General features: G+C 33.6%; 1 protein-coding gene across 2 annotated transcripts in view; it reads left to right on the forward strand.

Annotated features, from left to right (window-relative positions):
- Positions 1-1,116: 1,116 nt before the first annotated feature.
- LOC127837399 (sodium-dependent serotonin transporter-like) overlaps positions 1,117-27,480 on the forward strand; it is a 71,499-nt gene continuing 45,135 nt past the window's right edge. Inside the window, exons 1-2 of one of the 2 annotated variants that reach the window (XR_008029264.1) lie at positions 1,117-2,294; positions 16,387-16,521. Coding sequence is in view for 1 of the 2 variants with exons in the window: in XM_052364410.1 (XP_052220370.1) it covers positions 1,964-2,294; positions 16,387-16,521 (466 nt within the window). In the remaining variant the exon portion in view is untranslated. The remainder of the gene's footprint in view (positions 2,295-16,386; positions 16,522-27,480) is intronic. The other variant, XM_052364410.1, reaches the window with a different exon arrangement.

Genomic DNA, 27,480 nt, shown 5'->3' on the forward strand with positions numbered 1-27,480 from the left:
CGAACGCTGAGCGATGTCTTTTATACTTTCTCAAGCAATCCTCGTAATGTAACAAAATATGACGACAAAAATAAGAACTCTCAAAAATTATTCAATCGTTTCGCATTGCAACGCTTTATAATTTTCAGGTTTGTAAATCGTCAAAAGATGCATATAGCTCTAATAGATATTTTAAAGCATTGTAAATGTTCCGTATTACTGTTTCTCCCACTTATCAAAACTACAACCAACATTTACAAATATGAAACTTTTTATAATTTTGTAAATTAACCACAATGTAAAAAGGTCCTTTAATATGCCTTAACGTGTTGTATTACATATCTGATTGGAATAGCTTAATGTTAGCCATTCATTTTTATTGGCTGCGTGTAGACAACTTAATTGGTTTACAAATTATATGTAATATTAATATCAGCTTAGCGAATTCAATATTTAAAGTATCTAATTTATTACGTGATATATATAGGATCTGGCACGAGTTGTCATATCATACCATATTTTATTAAACGAGTTAAGGAATTTTGTTAGTAAGCGAGCATTTGGCGAGCGCGAGCATTTGGCGAGCGCGAGCATTTGGCGAGCTTACTGACGAATTTTCTGGACGAGTTTAATCAAATATGGTATGATATGACAACGAGTGTCAGATCTTTTTTATCACATGCTTTTAAATGAGCAAATTAAATAAATATGTACGCAAACATAATGATAAATCCCGAATGTTGTTTACATTTCGTGACTTCATTTGACGTTGCAACGTCATTTCAGCAAAATAACAAAATGCGATTGGTCAATAAACGAAAACTAAGCCAATGAAAACGCTTAGAAATGTTGTATAACACATGTGTAATATAAAAAAATATGTTATTGTTGTATTACATGGGAAACAGGGTATAGCATGTGATAGAATAATATATTAAATATTCCAAACGTCATTCTGGTTTTTCTGCAAGTTATTTTATGTTCCATAACTTGTCCAAAAAACTTAAAGCGCAAACTGAAGGACGGAGTTAAAATCCGTAATGATGCAATGCATTCTTTTTTCCAATACGTAATAGTCAATACTTGCACATCTCTCTCGAGGTTCGCACACTCAAGCGGCATAAGCGTCGAGCTATACTATACTACCGAGCTGGAATAAATCAGTAAGTAGGCTGCTCTCGGTTAACTGCTTAACGCGATATTGGGACAAGCGTGTCGATTATAGATGGATTACCTTTGTAAATATTATGAAGATTAATTTCTCATCTCGTAATATTCCATAATTGTATGAACTGAATGTGAACTGATAAATAGCTTACACGTCTTAGCGGGACTGCGATTTATTAGTTTGTAAATATAAACACGCATCAGAAGAGGAGCATTATATTATTAAAAAATATGAATAAAAGCTTTTAAATCAGTCATTAAATGCCAAGTTTATTTGTTAACAGCGTGAATGGTGAATGAATAAATTACCTAGTCTGAATTGGTGGTACGTACACTTGTTTGAGAAGACAGTGCGACCGTACAGGGGTATTTCATAAGCGGACAAAAATCGCCGTGAATACTGTGACAGCGCTAGATTTATTAGGCGGTCATGCTTGCAGATTTGGCATATAGTTGGATATCAGCACTGCGTGCTCACTGGCTGAGAAAAGATATTAAAGAGATCATCGGATTTATAACTCTGTGAGAGCGCATTCCTGAGTCTTGGATGAGATTCACGCGCGTCAATGGGAAGAATATAATTATTAAATTAGCATACACGCACGTGATCTTAGAGTAACGTTAATTAAATATTATTATATAAAATGTGTTGCATCTGTGTTTCAATATTATTATGTTGTAATTTAAGTACATCATATTCGAATTTATTGCAGATATTTACGGTTTAATGATACACTGGCACATATATGAAATAACCAGCGAAAACTACAACTAACCAAAATGAATTAATTATATCAACCAACTAAGCAATTGAAATATGGAGCCACATACTGTAACGGATGACTTGCTCGTAGTTGCGGAGGAAACATTGAATGAAACTGAATCTCAAATGGTCAAAGCATGTCCTGAAACGCAAAAGTTATTGACAATAAATGGATACGTAGTTGAAAAAGATGCTGAAAAGGGTGGTAGCGTTGACGTAGAGGAACGTGACGTAAACACAGGCGTTACGCCATCCAACGGCGAAAACGGTGTCCAGCGGGAAACGTGGGGAAATAAGATAGACTTTTTGCTGTCCGTGACTGGATTTGCGGTGGACCTGGGGAATGTGTGGCGTTTTCCGTACATTTGTTTCAAAAATGGTGGAGGTAAGGCGAACGCATTCATTGTCTTTGTTAATTATCTCATATAAACAGTAACGTTATTGAACACCTTATAATATTATTGTTTAATTAATATTGACTAGGACTATGATTCCTGTGTTGCAATAATACTACGGTATATATTTATTTTTATACAATAGTTGCGTGCACAAGCCCTAAATGTCTTATAATAAGTCATGCTCATGTCTCGAGTAATCTACAGCTAAATAAGTGGCATACCTGACAGCTGCTAGTTATTTGCAAAACACTGAAGCCTAATCGTAAGCTATAAATGAAAGAACTGCATGTTTATAAAACACTATAAGTTGATTGGACAATATTTCCTTTAACTGCATATTTAAGTTTTGATTGGAACTGAATGTATTAGGGTAAAACAACAATCCGATCAACGTATTTTCGCTCCGTACATTTCACAAAAGTCGTATGTTCACGTTATAACCAAAATAAAATGGGAATACGAACGAATATCTTCCCCAGAAATATGAATACATGATTTTAATAATCCGATCCACATCGGAAAAGCTATTGAATTAAGGAACATTTTAATTAGAAAACAAAAAGCTAAGTGGTATTCAAACGTCACCTTTTATAGGAATCATCAGTAACACACATGTTTTCCTTAAAGGGGCCTTTTCACGTTTGGGTAAATTGACAAAATAGAAACAAATTGTTTCAGATTCGCAAATTTTCGTTGTAGTTATGCTATTTGTGAGGAAACCGTAATACTGAACATTTCTCATGCGCTAAAATATCCAATATGTGCATCTTAAGACAATTTCAAACCTGAAAATTATAAAGCGTTGCAACGCGAAACGATTGAATAATTTGGAGAGTTTTGTTGTTGTCGTTATATTTTGTGACACTACGAAGATTGCTTAAATAAAGTATAAAATGCATCATTCATTGTATGAGCAAGGATGTCCGATTGGTCTAAGTGTTAGACTTAGCCTCAAGGGGTCAGTGGTTTGAGTCCAGTTAAGGGTTACTTCTTTCGTTCTTTAATTTTATTCTTTTTTACTGGAGATTTTAGATCAATTGTTTACATTGATCAATATAAAGCATTTACCGGTAATTACCAACCTAAATATATGCCAAATTCTATGAAAAGGCCCCGTTGAAATGAACTACACCATCTTACATATTTGTTGAAATCATAGTAAAACGACGAGCATGATGGGAATTGTGCCTGATTTTTTTCATTCCGAGTACATGTCTTTCTAAATTACCTTGTATAATAATATCAATTGTCGACACTTTTAAAAGTTGTGTTTTCTTTTAGTATGCAAGAATCAGTTTGATTATCATAAAACATATTTTGGATGTGAAGATTCATGTTTTTTTCTGAAACCACACACCTACTTATTAAAGTAGAATTATCATTGAGTTTTCATACATGCATTATATTTATGGATGTTCTTTTTATATGTAGTTTAAATGTTCTGACTGATCATCTAGTCATAGCTATACTCACATAATTAATAATTTTAACGTCATATATGTATGCGATACAAATAATGAATTATGTTTAGAGTTATATTCCAGTTTTCATCGGAATGAGTTTTGGAATTTGGCATATCTAAAACCATCTAAATGCATGTTTGCACATATAAGTGTGAATATAAAATAACATTTGAGTCGCGTTCTGAGAAAACTGGGCTTAATGCACGTGCGTAAAGTGTCGTCCCAGATTAGCCTGTGCAGTCCGCACAGGCTAATCAGGGACGACACTTTCCACCTAAACTTTATTTTCGGTAAGGAGGGACTTCCTTGAAAAGCGGATAGTGTCGTCCCTGATTAGCCTGTGCGGACTGCACAGGCTAATCTGGGACGATACTTTACACGCATGCATTATGCCCAGTTTTCTCAGAACACGGCTCAATTATTGACTCTGCAACTAGGAAGTGATAGACAGAAATGGTAACATCTACATTTCACTTTTATTATTATTTGGTCATTCAAATAAAATAAAAATCAGTTTTAAATCTTCAAAATAGTGTTTGTCCTGGTGATTGTTTTCCTGTCAAACCTGTAGGTAAACACGGCAGCAGGTTAACCCATTTATGCCTAGTGGACTCTCCCATCCTTTTAAATTGGATCAATTTATTTCCAAAATTAGGGATGTCAAGTATATTTATTTCTATATTTATTATATTTCTTACAGAAATTCCTTTGAGCAAACAGCGCAAACCCTGATGAGACGCCGCATCATGCGGCGTCTCATCTGGGTCTTCGCTCTTTGCCAAGGCCTTTTTTCTTGACGCTAGGCATAAATGGGTAAACTTCTTTAACTCTTCTACTACTTTCTTTGATGCAGAAGCCGCACTAGATCATCCGCGATATGCAAGCAATTGTTTCGAACATTTAATTGTTGTATACGTATGCTGATAGTGAAACGTTTAAGTGATATTGAAGAAATCAGTATTAACGTAAATAATAATACACACACATAACACACTATCGATTTATATTATAAGTTCAACATTCTGCGACGTTTAAGCCACGGTTTAAATCGTTTATTCCGTGTCAAGTTTTGAATTAATCTTGCAATGACGTGCTTCAAAGTTTCAAATGAAAAAATGACCGATATTGGAAAGCATTCAGATTAGATCAAATCAGTGATAGTAAGATGGCGACGTTCATGTCGACACATGTATTTTTCGCCATTTTATTCACTTTATTAATTGTATTTAATTTTGTAAATTCAGCTCACTTTCTTAGCATGAAAGTATTTTTTTAGCGGAATTCTAATTACGCTCGATAGGTCATTGCCGGCTAGGTAACTACTTACATGTACCCCTTGTACACTTAAGTATACTTAAATGTACCCCGGATACGGTAAATATACTAAAACGTACCCGGGAATTGTAATGCTTAATCGGTCGTTGTCGGCTATTTGAAAAAAAAAAATGTGTTCATATTTATGTCAGTTTTTGACGATGCTGCTTCAGCGAAGCAGCTCGTCTAAGTTATCATACCATGAACACATTCTTCACAAAGGCGACCTATGTAAAAGACCGAGCCAGTCCGATTGAATTAGCTAAATTTTCTCAATCGGCATACCTCGCTGATAATCATTGATAAAGGTAAAGACAATTTGGTGCCCGTCCTCTTTAAAATTTATCGAGAGGTTCGGGACAGGAACACGAAACTGCCAGGTGGCACTTCAAACGCTGTGACGCTGGGAAACCCCCAAATGTAGTTAGATTTTAGATTTGATCGAGAATGTACTCCAACCCCCAGTTTCGCTTAATGGGTCAAGTTCCACACGGGTACTACTTCCCCGTACCCCCAGTTTTTTTTCGTACTTAAAATTGTTCGTATCTATTTTTATCGTACCCAATTTTTGTTTCGTAACCAAATTTTTTAGCGTACCCAATTTTTTTTGCGTACCCATATTTATTTTCTAACCCAATTTTTGTTCGTTCCTATTTTTTTAAGTACCAACATTATTTTTTTCGTACCCAATTTTTTTTTCTTACCTAAATTTTTTTCGTACCCAATTTTTTTGTTTGACATAAGTTTTTATTTACCAAAATTTTCGTACCCACATTTGTTTTCGTACCCAAAATTTCGTATCCACATGCACAATTGTGTTGATGTTGATTAACTTAAATTGATGCTTTTATATCCATCCTCTTCAAAAGCATCGTCACACTAGTTCTGTCAATACTTTGATATGTTGGTATGTTTGTTTGACATGGGAGAGTCCACTAGGCATAAATGAGTCAAGCTGGGAGGACAGGTTAGCATGTACAAGATGCAGATGTGAAGGCTAGCATTATAAGCTTAACAATGAGGTTCCGTCATCGCAACAGTCGTTCTGTGCTTCAGTAACTTTGCTGATACAACTACCAGCTTAGGAATTCATTTAAGAAAATGGGAATGTTAAAATGTATGACAGTGAAAAGTCCTTAAAAATGAATTCATTTGTTTTTTTGGGTCAAGCTGCTCTATAAAGCTTTAAACGACAACCCAAACCAGTGAAACAGTTGACAGGTCGTAGCGAGCCGACAACCATATCACTTTGATTATCTCGTGTAACTTTGTAGGTGGAATCGAACTTAGCAAAAAAATGAAACATTCGTAACGCTTTTCATTGATATTTTTTAAAAGTGTATTACCGACATAACGCTTCAGCTTCCATATAATTTTAAAACATGGTTAAGTAGTAGCGCGCTTGCTATGTAAATCGGACGTCCAGGTTCGAATTCTCAGGGCAGACATATTGTGATCGTTTTTCTAGTTATGATAATATTCAAAACTATTTCCAATATTACAGTTCATTCATTCAAGTAAATTTATTCATCACAAATACGTAAATCTAAATCTGTGTACAATTCACGTAGAATAACTATACGAGGTTTATAAACAAAGTGGTTGTTGAATACTTAAACCGCGTGTTATTATTATATTCCTGTTCAAAAAAATATAAGAAGTGTTTATACTGGATTCATGTTTTCTGACTTTCTAAAGATATAAGAGTTACCAATAAAAAGAATCAAAGATAACGATACTTCGTCAAAAGAATCATACGGTGTGTAAGTTCCATTACTATTGATACCACGTTTACATGATTATTTCCCTTTGTTTATGTTTCATGCTGAATTTTACTTTTCTTCGGTTTTACTTCTTTTGACATATACGCGATATAATGAACACATTTCTCTATAAATTATTATATTTAATCAGATTTAGGGAAGTCCTACAGGCAGCTGTGTATAAAAAAATGTTTGATGATATGAAAAGAAGTAAAGCATAGAGAGCAAACTTTATTGGCAAACATGCGTGTACATTTTCAACGAACATGCCGAAAATGTGCCACTATTTGGTTGACAAATAAAGCATTACATTGGGGATAATGTAACACACGTTTAACTGTCAGATAATACATAAAACTTAAAGCGACTGTGCTCAATACATTACCATGCAAAATGAATATCATCAATGAGTTTAATAATTGATTTATAATTGAGCGCTCTCTGTGAAAACGGGGCTTAATGCATGTTCTTAAAGTGTCGTCCCAGATAAGCCTGTGTAGTTCGCACAGGCTTATCAGGGACGACACTTTCTGCTTTTATGATATTTTTCGTTTAAAAAGGACTCTTCTGTGCTAAAAATCTGGGCGGAAAGTGTCGTCCCTGTTTAGCCTGTGCGGTCAGCCTTTTCACAGCGCACGGCTCAATTATAATGAGCATTATTACACAAACATAATGGCAAAATAAAGTGTATATTTTAATAAACGTATATTTTCACCTTAATAGCGTTTAGATTGTAAAACTTCCTTTGCAGTAATTAAATTGCAATAAGTTAATTCAATTTAACGATTAGGGCGACTCGACAGCTTTCATAATCAAGAGTAAGCAAACCCAAGTAGCGTTTAATTTTATTGATCATCAATGATCATCAATCATAGTCAATGACATTAGTATATTTTTAACGTTAAGCATCCGTTTTGATGAATAGATTATTTGAACACATTAAATAGTTTCTTATTTAATATTTGACTTCAACCAATATTCGTACGGTGATTGTTTCTAGTATGCAAGCTTTTGAACACTAAGTTGCCATGTATGTGGGTTAAACGGGTTTTCTTCATATTGAATAAATCTTGGTTTCAATATGAGTCGTGTTCTGAGAAAACTGGGCTTAATGCATGTGCGTACAGTGTCGTCCCAGATTAGCCTGTGCAGTCCGCACAGGCTTATCAGGGACAACACTTTCCGCTTTTATGACATTTTTCGTTTAAATGAAGTCTCTTCTTAGCAAAAATCCAATTTGGGCGAAAAGTGTCGTCCCTGGGACATGCATTATGCCCAGTTTTCACAGAACACGACTTATATGTGTATTACTTTACACCCAGTCAGTATTAAGTCCGCGGTTTTAAGTAGTACCTTAATTTATCATTTTTTGACTGTTTATGGAAATTCACTTAAGAGTACACATTTTTGTGATTATTTGAATTGATTACCCTGACTTGGCACACATCGTAGACCCAGATGAGACGCCGCGTGATGCGGCGTCTCATCAGGGTCTGCGCTGTTTGCTTAAAGGAATTTCTGTAAGAAATATTCTAAATATAGAAATAAATATACTAGACATTCCTAATTTTGGAAATAAATTGATCCAATTAAGAGGGATGGGAGAGTCCACTAGGCATAAATATATTTAATGTACCTTTGTAGGTAAATGACATACAAACATTTGCAGTTGATATAACTGAAGGACTTGACTTGTGGTTTTCCGGAAGTTTGATCATCTGTGCAATCTTAATGCGAAATACCTGTTGTTACCAGGTTGTTTACTGACATACTAACACGCATTTTAATCAATGGAGTGGTGTATTTTTGGCACGGCATTTGTAGTGAGATAATGGACAAAAACATCAAGGTCAATTATATGTAAACAACCGTGAACCTGGTTGTAGTCTATTTAGGCTTTGATTTTTTTATAGCTTCTATTTTTGTATTTTTGCAACGTCAAATATTTTAGATTTTATGCGTTCAAGGGTATACTGACCCAAGTTTCAATCTTCATAAACACGTTGATTATATTATCTTTTTTTTATCTATACAGGTCGCCATGGCATAGTTAAGCTTTAATTGTATTTTACTTTCACAGAAATTCTTTTCTTAGCAATACTCCGGAAAGTGTCGACCCTGATTAGCCTGTGCAGACTGCACAGTCTATTCTGGGACAACACTTTTCGCACATGCATTAAACCCCATTTTCAAAGAGCACGGCTCATATTTATTTCAGCGCAAATAAGCGCTTCTCGGTTGTGCTCCCGTGTTTCTTGTTAAAGAAGATTGATACACTTACTGTGGAAGTTGCTTTATATGTGAACTGCGGTTGCATGGATTGTTTATTGTTTATTGTTTAAACAAGTTGCTTTTATGAACTTCTCGAGCAGATGCTTTCATTTTTGTTAAACATGCGACAAAATGTTATCCATATTGCTTTAACCCTTCCCCCATAAGAAGCCAATTGAAAATGGCTTTTGCAACCGGCATAAACCCAGAACAGCCTCCAAGTAACCCGCAGTCTTTTCAGGTTTTATGCTGTTTGTTGCTCATCAGTAAATAAGGGTTGGAAATAGCCTTTAAAACTTGAATTTAGTAAGAAAGGAATTTATTTAAAGTTAACGTTCTATGGGAGTACAAATGTGTCAAAATACATGTCTAAGTGGTAAATGGTTAAATAGCTCATTGGCGTAGCAAACATAACGTGTTTCCCTTCCTACTGATCAGTTAAGAAAATAATTTGAAATAAAAATATACACTCGGAGTTTTTTGCCTGATAAACGTATAAACTTTCCGTGAAATACCTATATTTAGGCTTCTTTCGGTGAATACAATAGGGCAGTAAGTGATCGTCTATTTTGGTACACATATTTTACATATTTATGTCTCAGTACATGTTCATATTTAGTTCGGGATTGATACGTGTTAATTTACCCATTTATGCCTAGTGGACTCTCCCATCCTTCTTAATTGGATCAATTTATTTACAAAATTATGGATGTCTAGTATATTTATTTCCATATTTAGAATATTTCTTACAGAAATTGCTCTCAGCAAACAGCGCAGACCCTGATGAGACGCCGCATCATGCGGCGTCTCATCTGGGTCTACGCTGTTTGCCAAGGCCTTTTTTCTAGACGCTTGGACTTAATGGGATAAGGATTTTAAAGGAATTAGGCTCCGATGTGTTTTTTTATAATTGCGAGCGAACAGTACAGAAAGTCCAGTTACCTATCATGTTTTAGTTTCATTAAGTTTTATTTTTGGCCCTTATTTATATCTGAATATATCTGTCAACGTCGTTTGTCTTCCAAATAGACAATTCTTTTTTTACATCTGTGAAAATATCGATATCTTAAAGGTGTCCTTCTTCAATCAAAGTAATCATTTTCATCCACAGTATATATGGAATATCTCGCTTTCTCACGCGTCAATATGGTTGTATTAACGGATTTATAGAACTATTGCTTATAATTCAAGTGTTAGCATTAAATAGTTACGTAATCTTCTTAATGCACGCCATTGATATGTTACCTTACACAATTCAATAATACAATAACTTCATGTATATGGTGCGTTTAACAGGACAGTTAAAAACCCGCCTGCTTTAAAAGTATATCTTTTAATTAGGTCAGTTTACAGTCATTTACAAATAAGTTCTTAAACGGTTGTTTGTTTGTTTAAATTTAACTTAACCAAAGCATTGAACACATTTCCGTTAAATGCAAAATATTGTATTCAGCTGTTTTTGACTCTTTTTTTAAATTTAAAGCAACTTGTAATAAACCCTTAAGTATATATATGTAAGTCTATACTCGAGGAAGACGCATGCATGGTCAATCTCCAAATTAAAGAATAGGCTATCTGAAAGAAAACAACTTGTACAGCGACAACCTCCCGTTAAAAACAGACCAAATTATATGTTGCACGTTGTTCAGAATACGACAAAGGGATTAAGACGAATTGATATTTAATGCTTTAACTGGGAAGTGTCTGTATCTCCTTAGCCATTGATAGAATCATAACGCACCCAGGGCGATAGTTATCCTCATTTATTGCACGAATCAAGCAATTTGAAATTATAAATTATTTGAAAACTTGAAACTCCACCAATATACATTGTATGTTCTCAACAACTTTTTTAATATGTTTATCAGCAGAAAATTATTAACATACTGAATTACATGTAGATCGTCTTGCTCTTGTACTTTAAAGCTTTGATCGTAAAGCCGCATATAGCGAAAATTCTAATGTTGCCTTATCTTTTATTAACCCATTGCATGCTGGGAAATTTGTCGTCTGCTAAAATGTCGTCTGCTGAATTTCCAAAATTAGCATTTTCTTAGATTTTTTTTCAAAGAATACTATCCGAATAGCAAACAGTTTGGATCCTGATGAGACGCCACGTTCTGTGGCGCCTCATCTGGATTCAAACTGTTTGCAAAGGCCTTGAAAATTCGGTTCCCGCACTGAAAGGGTTAACATAATAACACGCATTTGATCGCTTAAGAGGTTTATTTACTGCTCGACAATTCTAGACATTGTGGACAACAATATCAAGGTCAAGATGGTATTAACAAACGCCACCGAGTTGTTCGAAACTAAACCTATAGATTTCTATACATATATATTTGTTTCTGTAAAGTTTGCAATTTCAAAGATTTAAAATTATGAGCCGTTCAATGAACTGGCATTAATTTAAAGTTTTGATGAACATGTTGAGTATATTATTATTAATTGCGTTCGCCTAAACTTAACAGGTCACTTTGTAGCATAGTTAAGCGTGATGTTTAAAAAACACTCGACGCTCAATGGGGGAGTCAAGTAATATGTGCTAAATAAGAGGTAACCTCTCTGCTGCTGAGTGACAACGCTGCATTGTCAAAGTAATCGAGACACTTTACAATGATAGTACAGCATTGTGCAAAGAACAATTTGTTTATTAAAACATAACTTCAATTATTTGAATAGATTAAATTAGTTTGGAACGTCTGAGTGTTTTTCTGTTGTTTTAACAATGTACAATTTAAACAGTCTGCACACGGAAACAAATTCAGATATATTTTGTGTCCATATATTTCACAATATTTTATTATGTTCAATTGAAGACACATTGATAACACAGTTTGTAATTAGTTTTGTCGCTTTAGCAACAATATGTTTTGAGCCGAATGCGAAACAATAATCCGACAAATGCAAGGAAGACAGAGTTACGGACAAGGGCAAAGCAATGTGACCCGCCTCAATTCCGTCAATCCTCTCGACGGGCAGGCACAAGAATGGCGAAACATGCATATAAAAGACTTGTTCTGAGAAAACTGGGCTTAATGCATGTGCGTAAAGTGTCCTCCAAGATTAGCCTGCGCAGTCCACACAGGCTAATCAGGGCCGAGACTTTCCGCCTAAACTTGATTTTCGGTAAGAAGTGACTTCCTTGAAACTAAAATAACCATAAAACGGAAAGTGTCGTTCCTGATTAGCCTGTGCGGACTGCACAGGCTAATCGGGATGACACTTTACGCATATACATTAAGCCCAGTTTTCTCATAACAAGACTCATATTGATATCTTATTTACAGGTTCTCTTTTTTGGTACTATTTTAACAATACATACATTATGTAGCTAATTGTAATAAACACGATAGTAAAACCACATACTAGTTTAAGCTCTATTTGTTGCTGATTAAAAAAAATAAATAATTAATTTAACTAATTGAAATTAATACCAGGGTAAAACCCCATTGTTGTTTTCGACTTCTCAACAAAAATTGTGATATATGTGTTGTAATGAATATATTCTTTATTTAGTTACCACCCTTTCTTAGAGTACCTTTGTAAGTCCAAAATACCAACAAAAGTAAAGCTTATCTGAACGTTGCAACACTTTTTTGCCATTTCTGTATTTACAAAATGAGTTGGTTATTCCTGTTGTCCGAATTCATTAAGACAACTAGCAACTGTTTTGTATCGTGATGTTATTTTTTTGTAATTAAAATATAAAAACTTATAATAATTTGTTCCTCCAAATTAGTGTTTATTCTGCCGATTTTTCGTGTCAAACATGTATGCTAACACAACAGTATATTAACTTTTATATATCTTTTTTGTACCATCGCTAATAAGAAGCCTGCCTGGGCTCACCTTTTGGTGCATCATGGCTTTAGTATCGAGATTATCAAATTATATTTTAAAACGATAATATTTGTATCAATTTTTTTGTTAAGATTCATCTTTGGGTCATTATTTACAATTATGCACCTGGGTTCACCAAAATTATATCTTAATAGATCTATATATCACGTAATTCCTCTCTAAATACTGATTCGTAATTTGCCAAGTTTAGGATCTAATTTAAAAATAGAATATCGAAGAAATGCTGAGAGGTATTATCCAGATTGCCATCCAATACATTTAATCTGAGAAAATTAACCAAGCGAAAGAGGAAGAAGATAAATCATGTTCGCAGTGGAAATGTTTGACATAAACAAATTTTCCATATCTTAATAACAGTTGTTATTGAAAATTTCAGATAAAATATCAATTCATCACACGAGATGCTGTAGGGGAAACCAGCTAGATTGTGGAGTTTGATTTATTAACCGATTGATGCCTAGCTCTAGAAAAAAAGGCCTAAGCAAAAAAGCGTAGACCCCAGATGAGACGCCGCATCATGCGGCGTCTCATCTGGGTCTGCGCTGTGTGCTGAAAGGAATTTCTGTAAGAAATATTCTAAATATAGAAATAAATATACTAGACATCCCTAATTTTGGAAATAAATTGATCCAATTTAGAAGGATGGGAGAGTCCACTATGCATAAATGGGTTATTTCTGAAATTCGTACCGATTGGAGGACAGATAGATATAATATGAATTATGACCAATACATAAAGTCTTACTCTGTCGCAGTTTAATGACTGCTGTTACGATGGGTGGACCAGAATATCAATTTTTAAAATCAGTCAAAGAAATTGATCGACTATCATGTTTCAAAAGTCATTTGTATCAGTCAAAGCGATAATTTAACACTTGTAATCGTCGTATTATTTTCGGATATCGTACAATCTTTCATTATTTAACCAAATGTTGTTATTTTAAAGCTTTCTTTCTGATAGCTAGAAAGAAGTTGATATATTTAAGATCATTTATCAATTTACTCAGGTCAAGAATCTGTTATTATACATTAGTGTTAACACCTATGCTTGTGAAAAATGACAGACAAAATACAAAACTTATATAGTTTTATTCATAGAATGACTGATAAATGCAATTGAATATACATGTATGCTAGTTTCAATTACTAAAGGTTATATACCCATACTATTTTTTGACAAGCAATCTTGCATTATTCAAAATATATCTACCAATCCTCATCACCTACAATACAAAATCAGTAAAATGAAACGTCTTATAATTGATTCCATGATCTGAAATCTTTTTAGCAAGTAGCGATTTAGCTTATAAACCATTTTATCCCACGCCTACAGCGAATTCGGTTGATTAAAGCCCCGTTGATTAAGTCTGCTATAAAACACGGTACGAAATGACGTCATTTTTCGACAAATGACCTCATAAATCCAGCGAAATTATCCAGTTTAAGTAATTTTGTTTAAATAAAAAGGTTTACTGAATAAAAAGTGGAATAAATAGAATAATAGATTAGTGTTGATATTTCACCGAATCCAACATTAAATATCCTCTATGCACTTATTTTATCGCATGCCTGAAAAAGTTGTAATTCTTTTGCTCTGCTGTATCATAACAAGTTCGAACATTCATTTTTACTTTATGGAATTATTATTCATTCTATATATTTATCCTATATATAGTTGCATATTAATATGATTTTCTATACAATTAGTTTGTGTGTTTTGTACTTGATTTTGGGCTTCGTTGGAGGTAAGGCGGGTATGATTTGCTTTGATAGTTCTAATGCGGTAACCTCAGCTTATGTCATGTTTTATGTTTCAGGTCATATTGTATGTATTTTCTGTTTATCTATTGTAATAATGGACTAGCGGACCAGTGTTTCAATGTTTCTATATATTTCCTTAATGAACTAGTCATATACAGCACTCAATTACAAGATGGCAACACATATATGGTGAAAATATTCGCATAACAATATCAGCAAATGCGCACTTCTGAAATGGAACTGATTGATGACATTTTTCAATGTTTTTTCTAAGACAGATTTTTATCAATATTATATTTGGAAGTGGCACCGGATAGATGCGGTGCCGTCGTATGCCTCCTTCGTTCACAACAGTCTGCATTATGCAACCAGTATTCAGCTTTCATTTGATTTACTTGTTTTATGATTTTGGTTTACGAGTTAACCCGTATATACACGATTGTGTTTTGTTGCACTCTGTTATATAAATACTAATCGGATATATGCTTTTTATATTTGTTCAGGTATTTTTAGTATCTCTTAGACTGATGGGAAACGTTTTATCTTTAAGAAAAACATATCTTTATTCCAGAATTTGTATGATGTATTGTTAATAACTTTACGCCAAAAAACACATTTGTTTGGCTTCGTCTTTCATTCAATTACTGCGAGAAGAGTCTTCGGTACTGATAAAGTCGATACAGGACTCGTTATTATTATTGTATTGTATAATTTAATCAGTTATCAAAGTGTATCTGCTTTATATTTTAGAAAATATTGTTTTTATCAAATATGTCTTATTTAACTTTGGTTTGATTTTTTTTATAAAGGAAGAGATTTTCTTTTTAATGTTTTGAAGGCTGGTGTGTTTAAATCGACGCACCAAATCTCAGCTGCCGGTGTACGTCAATTAAACTGAAGGGCCGAGTTGTACAAGATACGAACCGATGATGCGAGATGTGATAAGGATAATTGGAGAGGCTCGCAAGCACTATGGCGATAGCACGTTTTCAAATTTCAAAAACTCTAGGTATCAGTTTCGCAGCGATTCGCGGTGATTAATAATATTTCCTCAATATTTTACTTTTATATTGCCAAGTCGTTAAGATCGTTGATAAACCGTTGATATATTCGTTGCAACACAAAAGGTATGCAAAAGTGTATTACAATGTCCATCTGTTGAAATACTCTATTCGCTATCATTAATTTCTACTAGTAAATATGAACAATTGATTTGCCATTATTTTTTCCCAGGACATTATATATTGTTTGATCTAAATTATTTGCTTATAGACATAACAAACTAGTTTTGCGTTTTTGTGATTTTACGACCTTCTTGTAAAAAGAGTGAATCAGTGTTGTCGTGCATTCTTTGATCGAAGGGATAACGCGATCGGACGATTGTGTGTTTGGTTCCTAAAGGCCGAACGTAATAATTATCAAAGTTAGCAAATGACTGTTCAATCCAGAAAACTTATCCAAAAGTATCAATTATGTTTTATATTTGACTGTTGCGTTATTTGATTTACATTATTCTACAAAAATCGGACGCGTTTTAGTTATTTCTTTTAAAAACGTGTCTTTGTTCCTTTAATCCGTTTGCTTCAGCTGCTTGTACATGCATTACTTTTATAAAGCAATATATCACATTTGTGGCTATTTCAGGTGCGTTTCTGATCCCTTATTTCATCATGCTTGTGTTCCTGGGGCTGCCCCTGTTCTACATGGAGCTCGCCCTTGGGCAGTTCCACAAGAGTGGAGCCATCGCCATCTGGAAGAAACTGTGCCCTATGTTCGCAGGTACGTTCTGCACACGTAAAATTCCCAATCCGTTCATATAACTTGCAAGTAAATTAGTTATGTTTTTTTTTATTCGCGTATTGCACGATCCATGTTCGCAAGACGCGGCTCAAGTAGGGAAACGTGGTTGTGGGGCCTGTAGATAGATAGATTTATTTGGGTATCATGGTGCAAGCACAATTAACAAACATGTTGCATTCATAAAATAATACATAAAAATACAAACATAAGTATTAACCATGTCACAGTAAACTTGCCCATATCATCCTTCAACATTTAATCTTCATATTTTACAAATCTATAGCATCGTTACGTATGTAAAAGGCGTGTGTGTACTTAAAATAACGCGAACGAAGTAAGCATTCACTGTTGAAAGTATCGTCTAAGTTTTCAAAAATTGATACTGGTGTACGAAATATGATAGTGTAAGAACTAATCAAAGTACTGGCAGTACTGGTGCGACGATGCTTTTGAAGAGGATGGATATAAAACATCAATTTAAGTTTATCTATATCACCACAATTGTGTATGTTGATACGAACATTTGGGTACGATGAAAAATTTGGGTACGAAAATTTTGGGTACGAAAAAAAATTTGGTACGAAAACAAATTCCGTACGAAACATTTTTGGTACGAAAATAAGTTTAGGGGTACGGGGAAGTAGTACCCGTGGGTAACTTGACCCATTGAGCGAAACTGGGAGGCGGGTCACATTCTTGTTCATTAAGTATGGCAATACCTTCATGATGATTCTCGAAAGTAGGTATGAGCACATAGCCGGACCATGTGAGCTCAATCGTATGAGCACTTGACTATCCGAGTTCGCCCACGAACATATGGATAAGTTAACTAATAGCAAAATGACCTTATACATGTATATGCTGAAATCTAACAATCGAACGAAATATCAAACATGGTATGTACACTTAGGTGGTTGTGTAATTTCTGTTAGAATATCGTATTCGATATGTACATTTTAAATGATTGTGCCCGCACTTGAGTTTGTTGCCTTGTTTGAGTCTATACGCGCCTAGGCTGCACCCAGTGTGTGTATTTGTGTTTTTCCAAGGTAATGAGTTACCTCCGCGCTGAGGCTGCATAATGTTGGGACCCGGAGTGTGTCCAGCACTCCTACCTAATAAGATAAGATTGACGACAGTTGGGACGAATTTTGAATGATAGCTGCAATTTCCAGCTATTTGTTTTGTACTGAAATACTTTTTAATTTTGTATATGGTCAAATGCTGCGGGGGGGGGGGTGGTGAGATTATCCGGAAAAAAAACACCTGTCCGGAATGGTGACCACAAAACATACAAAATGTAACATTGTGCCGGGAGCGGTAATCGAACCGGTGTCGTAAAGGTGAAAAAGCGAACGTGCTTACCACTGCGCTAGCGGGACGGACGGTTACTTGAAGAAATGTTGTTTTATCTATATATATCATAGCAGTGCAGCGTTTACAATTTGCAGGTTCGAAATCGTTCGCATTCTTTAGTTTTGTGATCACGTAAAAAGTTAATTTTACATGTTTTTATTCGCTATTTATTTACTAAATCGAGAACAAATATCAAACAAAATAGAGAAAATATATAGTTGTTTCATTGGTCCATAAAAATAAAATGGATGTAAAATTACTAATTTGAAATTAACGTTCTGATACACTTATTGAATCTGTTTCCCCAGGATATGCTGTTCTATTAATATTTACCTTTATCAACACGAACGACAACTCTGCTAGAAGAATGTTATCAATGAAAATCAACGAGCAATCTCCTACGCAGTGGCGAATGCCAAGGGAAGTAACTGAAAAATCGAGTTATCTCAATCGGACTGGCTCGGTCTTTTACATAGGTCGCCATTGTGAAGAATTTTTTTACTGGTTATCAAACCTTGGACGCTGCTGTTCCAGCATCGTCAAAAAGTCTCATTTAGTTAACGATATAATGCGATTATATTCCTGGCCTATGTATATCTTGCGTTTCAAACACCAGCACGTTAGAGTGATACTGTCATAGTACACGTGATCCATATTTTGACAAGAATGTTGCATACGGTAGAAAACGTACCGATATATAAATTATATAACTTATACATTACTTATAAAGTATACATATATTTCTTAAACTATCGTATTTGGCAATCGATCATCTAATTCACTCAAATATGTGTTAAAATATTTTGTATAATGATATATTATTATTTGCTGGCGTAATTATTCAACAGTCGATTATTCATAATAATAAATAATAAAAAATGAAGACACGTATGAAATAAGCTTATCATGTTTCTATACGCCCACAGAAAAGAATATATTTTTTATTTTTCTGCTTCGATAAAATAGTCAAACTTATTCTAAATAAAAAGAAACAACATATAAAAATTATGCAAAGTTATGTCATCTTGACCTCATGCGGCGCTCATTTCACATGGTATGACAATATTTAATAGTTGTGTTAAGTGGATATCAGTGATGAACACATGGAGTCATATTTCAATAACATATCAAAAACAAAATCGTATCAATTACCAATGTCACGTTTTCACCATTTTATTCAAGCGTGAACTAGTGTTTACCATCCACTTATGTTCTGCTTACCATTTCATTTGGTTGATTTATATTGATGACATGACCATGTGATGACATGGAATGTCAGCTAATTGTGAGTACTCCATTGTGGTGATTCTATTAGCAAGTAAACATAGTTTTAGATAAACTGTAATTAATTTAAAATATATATGGATACGAAAAGACATTGAAGAACGTAACTTTCGCAGTTCAATAATTGAGACGTGAATTTGCTCTTAGCGATCCATGCAAACATTAAAACACAAATACAGTTTACTCTTTAATATTGTTTAACACACTCGCAAAAATCTATTTTAACGATAACAACCTTTATGATGATTCATAAGAAATCCAATGAATTCATAGATAAAATACAACAATAGATTAGACGTGACGTAAAAGAAAGTGAACAGTAATTATTAGCAAATTCTTAATAAGGTAATTCATGTAAAAGTGTTTGTGTTGTCCTGAAAATACTCTAGTCATTAACCTGAAAATAAGAAAAGAGATAATGACGAATGAAAATATTAAGATTGTTATTAAGCTATTGACAGAAAAATGATTCTTTACGAAACGCCGTTACATTTTGATGTGATTGTACGAGATTAACCGATATGATGCTTAAATGCAAACATTTGATTTGAAAAATACTATTTAACTGATTATTGTGGTCATGTTTTAAATGATTTATGCGAATTATTACATGATTAATATAGTTTTACGATGTCAAGATGTTACTACTGCGATGATTGCGTTGTGGTTATTGTAATGAATGCTATATATAGGATCTGGCACGAGTTGTCATATCTGTAATCATACCATATTTGATTAAACGAGTTCAGGAATTGTGTTAGTAAGCGAGCCTTTTGGGGGTTATATTACATGGGAAACAGGGAAAGACATGTGATAAAAGGTTGTTTTAGAGACACATTATGATTATGTATCAATAAGTGATGGTTTAATAAATATGCTTAGGTCTACTTCATTAATTGACTATGATTTCATGTTACCAGCATGAACGACACGTTTAATAATTATTTATAACTCTTATATTACTGAAAAGGAAGAAGTACTTTTTATTACGCAATATAATTACCACCAATGTAATGTATGGTTATTTAAAGAGCATAAATAATATAGTAGGTAAACATATAATAAAAGATGCACATTGTTGATCGGGTTCTGAGAAAACTGGGCATAATGCATGTGCGTAAAGTGACGTCCCAGATTAGCCTGTGCAGTCCTCACAGGCTAATCAGGGACGACACTTTCCGCCTAAGTTGGATTTTTGCTAAGAAGAGACTTCATTAAAACGAAAAATCTCATAAAAGCGGAAAGTGTCGTCCCTGATAAGCCTTTGCGGACTACATGCATTATGTCCAGTTTTCTTAGAACACGACTCATGTTATCTAACTGACACTGTTAACACTGATTTAAAGAGCACATAGGATACACTATCAAAAGTTATTTACGTAGGAAGGCGCATTTGCTTGCTTGTTTACAGGCATAGAAAAAATAATTGAAAGTCGGAAATACATCTATATCTTTTCTGTTAAAGAACACTCGGAATATTAATATAACCAGGTTTTGATTGATGCATCGATTTATCATTAAATAAACAACGATTGTTAATTCTGATTACTTGAAATAAATCTGTATATATTTTCCACGCATATGAACGCAAAAAGTTGATTACCTCAACTGGTTTTACATAAAAATAATGTTAAATATTGAGTATAACAACAAATTAACCGTAATTAATGAAATCGAAATAAAAACTTCTTATTTAACAATCAATTATTTAAAATAATGAATAGTAAAAAAATAAAGAAACTTACGAAATTACTTTAAAATGTTCCTATACGCCGACAGAAAAGAGTAATTTTTATTGTTCTTCTGAGATAAAAATGTCTAACTAATTCTTAATGAAACAAGTATACACGTATGCAAAGTTATGTCAGCTTGATCTACTGCGGCGCTCATTTCACATGGTATCTCAATATTACCTAGCTATGTTAAGAAGATATCAGTGATGGACAACATGGAAACATATTCCAATAACATCTCTGCAACAAATATCGTATCCACAACCCATACATGTCACGTTTTTTTCACATTTTTTTTTCACGAGTGAAATAGTGTTTACCACCCACTTATGGTCTGTCTACCGTAGCATTTGGTTCTCCCAAATCCAACAAGGAAGTATTAGATGGATTAACAACAGCTATGTTTAAATTTATTTGGGATGATAAGCCCGATACAATTAATAGAAAACGATTTACTCAACCTTATGAAAGTGGAGGCCTAAAGCTTACAGATATTCATTGTTTTTGAACGCCATAAAAGCGGGCTGGGTTAAAAGATTCCTCGATACAAATAATTATTGCAAATGGAAACTACTGCTGCACGAAAAACTGAAAAACTTTGGAACCAGTCTTATACTTGAATGTAACTTAGATGAAGCTATAATAAAAAACGTAAGTAAAGAAAATGTATTTTTGAAAGATATGCTGATCGCATGGCAAAACATCAAAAACCAATATAATAGTTCACAAAGAAGCATCCCTGTATGTCATCATGTTTTATGGAATAACAAAGATATAAAAATCAATAACAAATCCATCTTTCTAGTAAACTGGTATAACAATGATGTAAAAACAATTGGGCATGTATACAATTATCGAAGAAAAACATATTATACATTTAATGAAATTCAATACTTATATAACATAAATACACAAGAATTTTAAATGATATACACATGGAAAAGCGCTGTGATTAAACCATTGTTGAAGAAGAAAGGTCTCCCTTTGGAATTACCGAACTATCGTCCGGTTTCAAATTTTACATTTCTTTCCAAAATTCTTGAAAAAGCTGCATTAAACCAAATAAATGATCACATTAAGGCTAATAATCTCCTTCCACCTTACCAAAGTGCCTATAGAAAATATCACGGAGTCGAAACGGCAATGCTCAGGATGTATAATGACCTTCTAGAAAATATTGATGAAGGTAAAGTCACCATCGTGGTCATGCTTGACTTGAGTGCAGCGTTCGACACCATTGACATCCCAATACTTATTCGTATTCTTCAAGACGAGTTTGGTATTCATGGCATTCCCTTAAAATGGATAAACTCCTATCTCACCAACAGAACAAAGAAAGTATTAGTAAAACAGTCAACATCTGAAACTGAGCAATTACTTTTCGGTGTTCCTCAGGGTTCCTGTGCCGGGCCGGTTATATTTACCTTGTATATATCGGCTCTTAACAGAGTGGTTCGAAAATACCCAGCTGATCATTATGGATATGCGGATGACCATAAGCTAGCTTTCAAAATTCAAACAGGAAATTCCGAAACTGATTCGATCGTTTTTCAGCAACTTAATAGTTGCCTGGATGACGTAATTAAGTGGATGTCAGCCTTCAAACTAAAAATGAATGAATCAAAAACTGAAATTATTGTATATGGAACCAGGCAACAGTTGGCGAAATTGAGTACTTCAAGCGCGGTTGTCGGTGGTTGCGAAGTGAAATTTGTCAATCATGTAAGAGATCTTGGTGTAATCATGACCAACACACTAAACTTTGACAAACACATTCAGAAGAAGTGTCAGATCGCACATGAACAACTACGCAATATCAAAGCTATACGAAAACATCTTACAAAAAAGGCTACTGCATCATTAGCACATGGATTAGTTCATTCGCATATAGACTTTTGCAATGGTCTTTTTACGGAAATTCCCGCATACCAAATCAAGAAACTACAGCAAGTTCAAAATCATGCCGCAAGAGTAGTCCTGAACGCATCTTGTGAAGAACCTATCACTGATCTCCTAAAAAAATTACACTGGCTCCCTGTAGAGGCCAGGGTGATGTTTAAAGTTTTAGTTGTAGTAGTTCGAGTAATCAATGGCACAGCTCCAGTTTACATAAGAGAATTGTTTGTACCTGCTCGAGGACAATACAAATTAAGGTCAAACAATGACACAAAATTCAACATCCCTAAAAGACGAACAAAACTTGCTGACAGATCTCTTGCCGTCGTCGGTCCAAAATGGTGGAACAATCTACCTGAGTATCTTAAAGGTTGTCAATCTGAAGCCAGTTTTAGATCAAGGCTGAAAACACATCTCTTTGGACAATTTTACAAACAATGAGTGTACTTGTAGGATTAATATGAAGTCTGCGTTTTTACTAACCAAAATAGTAATTGTTTGTTGATTGTTTTAACGTTCTCGAACATAAATGTATATCGTTAATAAGTTTTGGTTGTAATTCTGAATATGTAATATTGTGATGCGCAATAGAACATGTAAATAATTTTTGCGCTATATAAATGCTATGTATTTGTTTTTGTATTTATTATTATTCACTATTATCCGCGATTCCAAACGAATATAGAACAATATTACATACACAAAGGATGAATACATTAACATTGCCAGAAAAAAACTTTTTGTAATGAAATAGAAAATACCAAACAAACAAACAAAACACTTTAAAGTATACAACAAAAATCACAAATTACAAATGACAACAGTACTGAAATTAAATGGAAAAAACAATTGAATTTAAACGCAAATACCGACTGGAGAATTATAGATATAACTCCTTTTAAGTCAACAATTGATACATATCTGCGTAACTTCCAATATAAATTCTTATCTCGAATAATACCAAAAAAAACATTTCATATAAGTATTGAATTTCATTAAATGTATAATATTTTATATTTTGTGCGAGATTTGCCAATCAGATATTGAATCAATTGACCACTTATTTTGGGAATGCGCTCACATTCAAGAATTATGGACAAAACTGCAGTACTTTCTAAAACAAGTGAATATTGAAGTAAAATTAAACAAAGAAATGGCCTTTTTTAGCACTATCGACAAAAAAGTTTACAGCGATGTTTTGAATTTTATATTAATTTTAATAAAAACGTTCATATTTAAAATGAAAATTAAACAATGCATCCCAAACTTCAATATTTTTATTAATTATCTCAAGCTAAAAATACAGACAGAGGCAGAAATTGCCCTCATTAAAAACAAACAAGAAAAACATAATCAAAAATGGATCCAATTTATTAGATATTTTTCAACCAATACTACTTAGATAACCTCTTTGAATACATATGTGCCCATACTCTTAACACTAGTATGTTTTATGTTTTTATTAAACGTCAACTTAACGTATAACTTTAACCCAAGCAAGAATTAAGAGCTTGTTTTTATTATGATTTGAACATGTTTGAAAATGTTATGTTTATTTTTTCATGAACCGTCTAAACACATTGTTTGTTGTGTGTGAATGCGTGTGTGTGTGCTTGTGTGTGTGTGTGTGTATGTCTGTGTGCGTGTTTTGTGTAACAATATATGTTGTATGTGTTAAAACTTTTATGAATGTTTACACTGTAGCATATTTCTAATACTTATGTACATCTCAAAATAATTTGACTGGATGTGTCTTTTATGTTATATTACCCATGTTTTATATTTGCAAATGTTATTGATGTCAATATAAATATCAAACATGGAAAAATAAATGAGAAAAAAAAAGATTAATAAAGTTTAATGATGCAAAGACGTTATCAAAGCTTCAAACTGCCTCATTTTCCATACGACCTTAATTACTTTGAGCAACGTTTGTATTATGCAAAAGTTATTTTTTAATTATATTTACTACTGCGATGATTGCTTTGTTGTTATTGCAATGAATGTCATTGTTTTAGAGACACATTATAATTATGTATCAATAAGTGATGTTTTAATTAATACCACTTTGTCTACTTTATCAATGGATTATCATTTAATGACATCAGCATAAACGATCCGAATAGTTTTGTTTAAAGTGCCTTCGCGTTTAAAGAAATAGTTTGTCCTAGTCCCCCCATTTCTTCAGTTAGACCAATCAGCATTATCCTGTCAGAACATGAATAAGATAAAGAATCGAACGACGAGGAATAGTTCAAACAAAACTTTACCATACTCAAAAACGATTAAAAAATTACCGTTAAACGCAAACAAATCAAAATCGCTTTGAATTAAACGGGCATTGCCGGTGTTGTTTATTTGCTTTACAAAATAATTCCTTGGATTCATATTGCAGTTCAAGAGAGTTTTATAACGATATTTATAAGAAATTATAGGTTTACATTTATACGTGGAACATATGTCTTTTCCTGCCTAGTTGGTATGTTTAAAAGATCGACGCTAATCATGGGATCAAATGTGTCTTGTTCTGAGAAAACTGGGCTTAATGCTTGTGCGTAAAGTGCCGTCCCAGATTAGCCTGTGCAGTCCGCACAGGCTAATCAGGGACGACACTTTCTGCTTGTATGGTATTTTTAGTTTGAATGAAGTCCTTTCTTACCGATAATCAAGTTTAAGCGGAAAGTGTCGTCCCTAATTAGCCTGTGCGGACTGCACAGGTTAATCTGGGACAGCACATTACGCACATGCATTATGCCCAGTTTTGTCAGAACAAGACACAAATTAGTATGGCCATATAAACAAAGGCTGTCTGATGGCATTTGTGGTAAAAGATGTGATGACAATAAAAAATCTTAAAGCGTTGAACAACCATTGGTCATTTACAGAGATTAAACAGGTGTTTGCTGTGAAAAAAGTGAACATTGCTAGACTGGAAGTAATAATCTGAGAATTGATAGATTCTAAAAATATATATAAATTTGTATTAAATTGTTAAACTAACCTCGATATTGAAAACTAAACAACTTCCTTTGTGATATTAGTATTTTTGTGGTAAGCGGATATACGTCTACATGTACAGAGAAACTTCTCAGATCGTTTAAAAAATAAAAAAATAAGAGTTACATATATGTTTTGGTAATTTAATACCGCTTGTTCAATACTGTGGAATATTTTGACGATAATATATCTGACATATCTGACATACAAGATAGGACGTGCCTATAGGAAAGCTTAATGTGAGTATAACAGCCGTGGTCGTCAAGTCCTCGTCTAAGGTAAAATGAATGTTTATGATATTCAATGACGGTGTAAGACGTAATCTTCACGCATTGCTTCGCGCACAAAATACGCCGAAATAATAATAATAAAGAAAATAATTTATTGCATGCTTATATTTATTGTCTGTGTTCTGTTACAAATGTAGTGGATAATAACAGGAATTTCTCTCCTCAAACATGTTTAGTCCCATTATCTTTTCTATTAAACCACATTAGTTTGAATTGTTTAGCTGTGGTAATGCAGCAGACCGTATCCCGATACATTTCTTCATATATTTTTGTTATGTGCATGAAACATATACGATCTTAGTAACATTTGTTTTTGAAAAAGGTATTTAGGTTTATCGCTTACTTACTAAATATTACTATCTTTTATACATGAATCATATTTCTGTTTCTACTAAATACTTAAAACCGTATCCCCTAATCATTTAATAATTTCCAATACTTACGACTAGTGGATACAAAAACGTTCAATACTCGTTTCACGTTTTTTAATTCATGTCTTCATTTTCTTTATACACGGGCGCATTCTGTTTGTGAGTAAATTTGGGGTACGTCTGAGGTTCGGCTAGTTCTTAAACCTGTTTAACCCCCAGTGCTTTGCATTGACCGTTCCAATGCGGTGATCCCAGTTTTCATCATTGTATGTGTATAGCTTGTGGTCTGTTATGAAAGTAGTGGATATGAAGAATTCTTTCTTTCCTTAGTAACTGTAGTTTCATTTTTTCTATACAAAAATGCAATGTTTACTTTTAACCATATTAATGTAGATCTGCAATAGGCTATATTTGAACATCGTGCAGTGTTTTTCGTGAAGAATACGTTAACAGGTGAATTGGAAATAATCGGAGATTTTCGTTATATATCAGATCGACCAATACGGGTGATATTGGTTGAACGCTCGTCCAATAAGGTTAAATATTGGAGGGTGATGTCGTGATTATAGTTGATGGAACGACACAAATAGGTCTAAAATAATGCTTCATTTAAAAATACGGTTTGTTACCATATCGACATAAAACACAAGTTGCTAACACCGAACACATAGTTATTTGATGAATAATTTATTGTTATCAATATGCTATTTTATGAAAAAGCAAAATTGTACTGGGTATGTGTACCAGGTAACTATCAGTTAACTATAAATAACGCAAGTAGATTTATCATCACCGTCACGCGGTTAACCAAGGAATGCAAATTGCGCATGCGTAGTGACATATATATATATATATATATATATATATATATATATATATATATATATATATATATATATATATATATATATATATATATATATATATATATATATATTGATCAATCTACTTGCGTGATTTATAGTGTATAAATCGTTATGTCACCTATTTTCGCGACGTACCTTCGTATTC

Source organism: Dreissena polymorpha, chromosome 1 (genome assembly GCF_020536995.1).
Source record: "Dreissena polymorpha isolate Duluth1 chromosome 1, UMN_Dpol_1.0, whole genome shotgun sequence".
NCBI classification, from domain to species: Eukaryota; Metazoa; Mollusca; class Bivalvia; order Myida; family Dreissenidae; genus Dreissena; species Dreissena polymorpha.